Source organism: Papilio polytes, unplaced genomic scaffold (genome assembly GCF_000836215.1).
Source record: "Papilio polytes unplaced genomic scaffold, Ppol_1.0 DF823835.1, whole genome shotgun sequence".
Taxonomy (NCBI): Eukaryota; Metazoa; Arthropoda; class Insecta; order Lepidoptera; family Papilionidae; genus Papilio; species Papilio polytes.
In genome coordinates, this window is record NW_013525369.1 from 409268 (window position 1) to 417690 (window position 8423).

General features: G+C 36.5%; 1 protein-coding gene across 1 annotated transcript in view; it reads right to left on the reverse strand.

Moving 5' to 3' along the window:
- Nucleotides 1–8423, reverse strand: part of LOC106103192 — a 60602-nt gene that overhangs the window by 1113 nt on the left and 51066 nt on the right. The window contains exons 56-66 of the mRNA XM_013282880.1: nt 8357–8412; nt 7445–7686; nt 6661–6863; nt 5913–6069; nt 5040–5278; nt 4420–4544; nt 3627–3821; nt 3319–3440; nt 2619–2767; nt 1646–1757; nt 436–567 (exon numbers count right to left, since the gene is read on the reverse strand). Of these exons, the coding sequence (XP_013138334.1) occupies nt 436–567; nt 1646–1757; nt 2619–2767; nt 3319–3440; nt 3627–3821; nt 4420–4544; nt 5040–5278; nt 5913–6069; nt 6661–6863; nt 7445–7686; nt 8357–8412 (1732 nt within the window). The remainder of the gene's footprint in view (nt 1–435; nt 568–1645; nt 1758–2618; nt 2768–3318; nt 3441–3626; nt 3822–4419; nt 4545–5039; nt 5279–5912; nt 6070–6660; nt 6864–7444; nt 7687–8356; nt 8413–8423) is intronic.

Below are 8423 nucleotides of genomic sequence, written 5' to 3' on the forward strand. Positions count from 1 at the left end.
TGTACTAATCGTACTAATATTAAGTGAGTTTAGATGGATGAAGTTAGCCTAATGCTGAATTAATCTCAGTGTAATTTGAGTTGAGAAATGTAGAGAATACATAGGCTACTTACAGATTTCTTTTTTTAAATGCCTAACCTAGTTAAATACACATGACAAATGTAACAAACATATCTACCAACCTTTATATGTACCATAGACTTTTTGTATCATTATATTATCGTGAAATGTTTTTTTAATGCAATTTGGAGTTTAACTCTGGTGTAATAATGTTAGTGTCACATTTTAGAGTGGATTTAGTATATGAAACACACAATACATTATTACATTGATTCTGAGACTGAATGGGATTGTTAATAATTAAATTATATACTATCTTGTAATAAAAAAATGATGGAATTAAAACAAAACACGTTAACAGATGTAATAGATTACCGTTGGTCTCCATGGCCAGAGAGATGCAGACGCCGAGTTTGTCTTTGGGCAGTTTGACCTGTTTCCGCAGCGCGGCGTCGCCCGCCACGCGCTCGTAGTCCTTGTTAGTGTACGCTAGTGTACTATCCACACCTGACATATAAGTGGTCTTATAAATCTATACTAATATAATGAAGTATAAACACACCTCTATGTTATGTAGGATGGCAATCACTATATCTTTGAATTATTATTTTTTAATAAAACCTTACAGGTCTGTAGGCTATGTTTTTACGCTATTTTGATTGTTAAGAAGAAAATTAGTACCGTGCAGTAGAATTGGCGCAACACTAGATTATTGGCATTAACGTCACAACTCTAACTGACAGCCGTCAATGTCATTAGATCGATTGGATATTCGTGCGTATTCCTGGCAAGATCTCTAGTGGAGTGTTTAAATTAATATCGCTAGTTACAATTATAATATTTGTTTAAAAGGATGAATTAAAAAAAAACAACATATAATAGTAGTAAAGAAAGAAGATTGCCATAACAACGATAATTGTTAGCCAATGGAAAAGGCCTTCGTTGGAAATTATGCATTTTAATTTTTATTTAATGTTTGCAAAATGTGTCATTTGATATTTTACAAAGGTTTTTATAATTTCCTGCTGATGAAGCTGCACAGAAACAGAAAGTACATACTAGTACTACTTTATTCACTGATAATATTTAATACTGAGAATTTATTGCTAAATGTAGTAAACATTGTGTAAATAACCTAATGTCATGTTCACACTTGATTACTACAGTTGAAGTGTTCCTTAACTGGCCTCTAGGCTTTTTTTATAACATAAGATGGCAAACGAGCAGGCGGCCACCTGAATCAGCCAAAATGGCGAAGCGACCGCTGCCCATAGACATCTGCAATTACAGATGCGTTGCCTACCCTTATCCTACGGAGGAGAAGACGCACATAAATAGGATATTTCCCCTTCATATGCATCTCCTCCACTGTCAAATCCACTTCCCCTTCCCATCCTCTATATATGAGAAAAGGATGGTAAGGAGTAAGGGACTTAAATTAGGCCTCTGGCATCACACTCATCAGACTGTACACGGAATTGCTTCCACTTCACGCCTGTCTTCTGTGTGGTCGTGGTATTACTGGGGGCGAGCCGGCCCTGTGTCGTCGTTTTATTCGTTTCCGTGTACTTGACTGGTTACTTACCGAACAAATACTTAGCGACCCTCTTCTTGGATAGTGTGAACTCATCGTTCATTATAATGTGCAGAGTAACCGAGTTCTCCATCAGATTGTGGTAAATTGTTGAGTAGTCGAGCTGTTAAATAATTAATAAATATAGCATAAGTACTACTAAAAAGCATAACTACTTTAACTAAACATAAATAATTTTCATCAAATAAAATGTAAGTACATAGTTGTGGGTAGGAAATAAACGTCCTCGACTGTAAGATTTTTGCCTATTTCTTCGACATTTTAGCTCTTACGGTATCCCCTCCAGTGTCGAACAATATAAGATAAATAAAATACTGTGAAAAACTAAAATGCTGTTACTTTCTATAGACTTACATATTAAAAACTTGCAAACAAAATTGAACCATATGTTGATAAGCGTTCTTGAAAAAACTTACTAATATTATAAATTTGAAAGTTTGGATGGATGGATGGATGTTTGTAGCCTAAAGTCTAAACTGCTAAACAAATCTCTGTGAAATTTGTCATAGATGTAGAGAATAGTCTGTAAGAACACATAGACTAAACCTTTTTTAATTTTTTATCTCACGCAGGTGAAGTCGCTGCCAAAAGCTAGTTTTCTTACTAGCTTTTATCCGCGACTCCTAAATTACTAGTAGCTCCCCCCTTGATTATCAACATGCCCCAATAGCTCAACGGCTGGCGGTCATCGGAAGCAAAACTCATATATTTTTTTATTATTCCCAACCGTCACCCCGCTCTGTCCCCACGTGGATAAAAAAGTTTTATCCGTCCCACCTTTTGCAACGAATGGACGATTGGAACTTATTTTATTTGATAACGGTTCTATCTATCACCTTATTGGTGATAGTGGGATTGTATGGTGGGACGGAAGAAACTTTTTATTTCCCCATGGGGACAGAGCGGGGTGACGGTTGGGAATAACCCATATTTTAAACAGCTGTCTGTAATAATCTATACTTACCGCCATAGCGTTAACATCGCATCGATCACAGGGGAGTAACAGCAGTGCTCGCGGTGTAGCAGCTCGCAGCGGCAACGCGCTCGCGAACCGCAACGCGGCGAACGTGTCCACACGCGCACAGCTCTCGTTACGTACTGAGTCTGTTTTATCTGTACACATATTGTAATTTACTATGTATATTAATTTAACAAAGCGTAAACACACTACTTTGTGGCGTAAGATGTCAGCAATCACAGAATATTTTTGAATAATTCTTCCTTTAATAAAAAGCCCTACACTTGCGACACGCTTTAGGCTATATATTTTCATGCTATGTAACTTAGGGGGTAAATAAATTAGAAAAAACCTTCATGTGGAAAAGTAACCATAAAAAAGGAAGTAAGATAGCTATGGTTGTCAAACAAATGCACGTTAGTGCACGGCAATAAACTGTATATGGGTTTATTTATCTACATTATTATTATATAATGTTCAATATAATCTTACTAATATTATAAATGCGAAAGTTTAGATGGATGGATGTTCGTTAGAGTTTGTAGCCTAAACTACTGAACGGATCTAGATGAAATTTGGCGTAGATGTAGAATATATTCTAGCAGAACACATAGGCTATTTTCTTTTTTTGTTATTCTCAAGCGGACGGAGTCACAGGCGAAAGCTAGTATATAAAGTCATATACAATATCCCTAACTGTACATACCTATATGGAAGGCATCGAAGTGTCGCGGCACGTCCACTGCGTCAGCAAACAGCTGGTTGTCTACGTACAGTGCGCGCGGCTCGCGGTACACGCCGCTGCCGCCGTACACCACTACTGCGTATCTATATTAAAACAAGCATTACAAAAAAAACATTGACAAATATGATGAATAAAGAAAAAAATATGAAGACCTGTTGAGTATAATGGAATATACACTGTAATAGATGAGACAAAAATTTAATGACGTAACGTCTCTCTCTCTCCCTCTCTCCCTCCCCCTCTCTCTCTCTCTCTCTTAAATTACATACCTATTATCAGAGAATCCATTCCCTTGCAGTTTACTATCAAACGCTTCTATAAATAGATCGATATTCTTCGCTTTTCTTAGATTCTTGTTGCAGTACTGAGCTTCTATCACAAACACCACATCTGTGGAGTTAGGAGGATGGTCCAACTGCACGAATGAACCCTCTTCCACCACATCTCCTTGACTCGTCGTACATCTGTATGAGAAATATAACATCATTAGCGATTTCCCGCTTTCAGTATAGTTGGAATGAAAAAGATATTCTAAAACATTCTCGAAATCCTGTCAAAATTAGTTAAGCCGTTTTGGAGATTACGCAAACCAATCGCCAATAGAAAGACAAGAATAAAAAAAAATATTACAATTTTTGTGTCAATATGATATACTGGTACTTCAATTCAATCTTGTTTCTTGCTAATTCTTACTAATATTATAAATGCTAAAGTTTAGATGGATATTTGTTAGAGTTTGTAGCCTAAACGGAAGAACAGATCTCGATGAAAATTGGTATAATGTAGAGAATAATTTGAACATAGGCCTACTTTTGTTTTTTTATTCCGTGCAAACGAAGTCGCGGGCGAAAGCTAGTAATATATATGCGAGAGTTTAGATGGATGGATGTTTGTTACTACGTATCTCCAGAACAGGTTAACAAATTTTACAATGTGTCTTAAATGTAGAACAATCTTGAAAAACATAGGTTACTTTTTTAATTTGGGCGAACCTAGTTGGACAAAATCATGTATAGTTTTAGTTAATGTCGACTAAGTGTGTCCCTTAGTGTGAGTACTCACTGCACACAATGGTCAGGTATGTGTGTGGGCACGTGCTGCTGCGCGCACAGCTCCAAGTACGCACTCGCCAGCGCGCACGCGTCCGCGCCGCGCACGCACTCCGCGTACAGCGGCTGGGAATCTATCTGGAAATGTATTTTATCTACCCACTTATCCTAATAAGGCGTAATTATACTGTAAATGTTGTAGGAAAGTAGACAATAGCTTATTTTATATTGTAGAATTAATTAAAAAAAATGGTCTTTAGACGAAAATAATAATCTTGAAAAAAATTACAAGTATAGCAGATGTCGCTACTGTAGAGTTAAAGATTTTCATACAATAAATATCCAAACTAAACTTTTTAATTTCCTAGATCTCTGTAAGATTTAAAGACCAAAGTGTTAATTTCTCATACTTACATCCTAGCACATGAATAGCGAAACAAAAATGCTTCGTAAACGCCGCTTACAATTTGATAGACAACAAAATGTTAATGAGATTTTGAGTATACTGAAATATACATGCGTATATGGGACTTTGTAATTGAAGACACTACAAATTAAAGTGTTTTAATATTGAGAGCATTAACAAATGTGTATATACATTGAACAAAATGAATATATAGATTGTATATTTACCACAGAGAAGCAGGGATGCAGGGGAGAGACTTTATTCCTAAAGAACTTGTCGCACTGCGTGTCGTTATCTGCGTGTCGCGCGCGCAGTACTGCGGCAGGCGCGGGGGCGGGGCGCAGGCGCCACGCCGCCGCTAGCTGCGCCACGTCAGCGCGCAGTATGCCGTCCGGCAGCTGCTGCTCGTCGTACTGCTCGTTGTTGTATGTCCCCAATAACCCGCCTAGCGACGCGTAATGCCAACCTAACGAATACAATAGTCTTTTATATATCTATACTCCATACTAATTTAATAAATCGTAAACACATTTCTTTGTTATTTAGGATTGCAGGAAAACATATTTTTGAATTAATCTCTTTTTAATTAGCAGAGATACATTTAAGTCAAGTTTTAAATTAAGAAAGTTCACGTTATTTAATTTAGATGGTGAATAAATTAAAAAAATATATATATATACATATCTACGAGAAAGTACAAACATTAAAAACTAAAAACAACAAAGAAGCATGGTTACTTTAGTTCGCAGCCAATAGCAAGGACCTTCGTTATCGTTTGAGTATTTTTATTTAAACATTTGCAATTTAAAATATACAAAAAAATTGCATTTTTATAATTTTATGCAGATGAAGCCGCACAGCTAGTACCTGATAAGCTATCATACTTTTACTATCAGACAGATTGATGACAACTCCATTTAACAGAGGTAGACGTCAGCAATGGAAGAAGAAATGAGTTTTGTGTGCAATTCTCTCTTCTGTCTATTAAAGATCTCCTTTTGCGGATGTCTATTAACAGTGGTCGCTTCGCAGCATATCATGTACCGTAGTATGTTAGTCCTGATAGTAAAAAAATCCATTTGTTTCGATTACAATCTCACCTGATACTTGTAACTTGCACGTTCTAAACAACAGATTGCACTGTATCTCAAGGCCGCTCTGCCCCTCCACCGTCAGCAGGTCCGTCTGTCTGTGCACTATGAAGTCGTCGACCACCGCCGGCAGACTGAGTGGAGTATCTGGTCCTAAAGATACTTGCTATGGAAAACAGTATGATTTTATTTCAATAGTAAATTAAAATTTTAATTAGTAAATATTCTGTAAATAGGTAAAAAAAGGAAATTAGAGTCCTTATTTCTTTTAAAACTCGATTTTAAACAATGTAATGTACAGTCGCGGGAAATCGAGATGTTCCACTTTCAGAAAAAAATGTCTTATTACTTGTAAGGTGACAAATTTACCTCTCACAAATAATTAATTACTAACTATAAATAACTAAACTAAAAACAGTGACATTTTTAGTACAAACATTTTATATCTGCATCCTATTGGTTGTTCCACGTATTTCAATGCGTACAAAACGTTCAAAAGCAAAGATATTATAAGAATATATAGGGGAGACATATTTGACACTTCATTTGAAACATTTTTCACATAATTATACTATTTATTGTAAACTTGAAAACTGATATAGTACCTTTCAGAGAAAGTACCGGTGAAAAATTATTATTTACTATGCCTAGTCTATGCATTTCTTAAACGTCTTTGTTCAAAAGATATTTAATATAGAACACCGCTAATTCAGTAATACTTTCAGTAATCTATAACATAGAGCAGCAGATTACTTACTTCTGTATACAAATCGACATAAATCAAGTGCTTGTCGGTAAGTACAACAAGGTCGTACTGTCCTCGCGCGTTGCTCTGCATCAGGACAGTGAAGTTGTTCTGGCGATAGTCCTTGGTCAGTAGGAAGGTGCCCGCCTCAGATATTGTGAGCACTTGCTTGTCGAATGTCACCAGTGTACCTTGACCCGTCATCATTGCCATACCTACAAGTGATAGGGGTCTAATAATTTGGTTTGTATTGAAATATTGTTTTTAAATTATGAGTGTTATTAAGAGAATTTTATAAGGTTGTTTTTAGTTTTTTCTATATTATAAAGTGGAAAACTAAAGTGGTAAATGCGTTGCCTATCCTTAATTGACGAAGGAAGAGACGCACATAAAGAGGATATTTCCCCTCCCTGTGCGTCTCCACCATCCAATCCACTTTCCCTTACAATACTTTGCTTATAAGATATGGATAGGAAGGAAATAGCTTGCGGAACGCATATCAGTCTGTACGAATTACTTCCGCTTCACACTTGTCTTCTCAGTGGCTCAGCACTTGACTTGTACCAATTTGATTTTTGAATTTCATATGTACATAATTTAGCCGACGTTTTTGCAGTATAGGAAAACATCGTGATACTACACATATCGGAAAAGAAATTGCAAGAAGTGAGAAGTCAACCAGCGCAGCGTCGACTAAGGGTTAGTCACTCCAACTTTGGATAGGCTCTGAATCCCTTAAAAAGTACAAGTACAAAGTACAGTACGGACGTGTACTTAAACTAAATAATCTACATACCTGCGAATGGTGGCATAACATTATTCAAGTCCATATACGGTCGTATTTCATAGTAATATGACCATATAGTCCTGTTTGATGTGATCCAGTCGTCGAGGAAGTCCCGCACCGCGCGGTACTCCGCTATCTCAGTAAAGTCCGGGGTTCTGTTGAAGGCGTGCCAAGACATCGGCAGTTTTTGTTCTAGACGGATCTCGCCCGCGCGGGGGTCGAATACAAAGTTTGTTTTAGGTATACGATGACTGGAAAAACGTTAAAAAAAGTAAGTTAAACGGTACATAGACTAAAATGTAATAAATGTAGTAGATTTATAAACATACTTGGAGCTTTTTTAGTGTAAAAATAAAGTAGTTATTTGCTTGTGCCACTATCAACATAACAATTTAAAAATATTCCGTAGAAGTTTCAATTGCAAATGTCTAAATTAAAATTATTCAAATGAAGACCCATGCTATTAGAGTAACCATAGCAACCTCGTTTCTTTGCTGCTATTGGTTTGTTTTCATCCCTTTTTAGGGCATTTTTTTACAATTTAATTGTCCCCGAAAGCAAGTAGCTTAGAAATATATAGCCTATAGCGTATTGTAAGTGAAGGGAGTTTTATTAAAAAGGGTACAAATCAAAATACACTGTAATTGGTGACACACTATACCAAAAAAGTGTGTCTATTACTTCAAAGATCATACGGCAGTTGGGAATATTGTGAGGTTATGTAATTATGAAATCATTACATTTTGACCAATGAGCAGCAACTGCACGAGGGAAAGTCGCCATTTTTATAACATCAAAACTAGATTTAAATAAATTAGCATATTTAAAAATTTTGACATGAAAGAATTTCGTAAAAAAATAGGCATTATTTAGCTTATTGGTATGTTAAAGAATCATATGTCTATATAGAGTAGTACTAACAGTTCCTCGTATCGCAGCGCGGTGTGGGCGATGTCCGTCAGCTTGGCGTAGAGCACGCCGGCCGCGC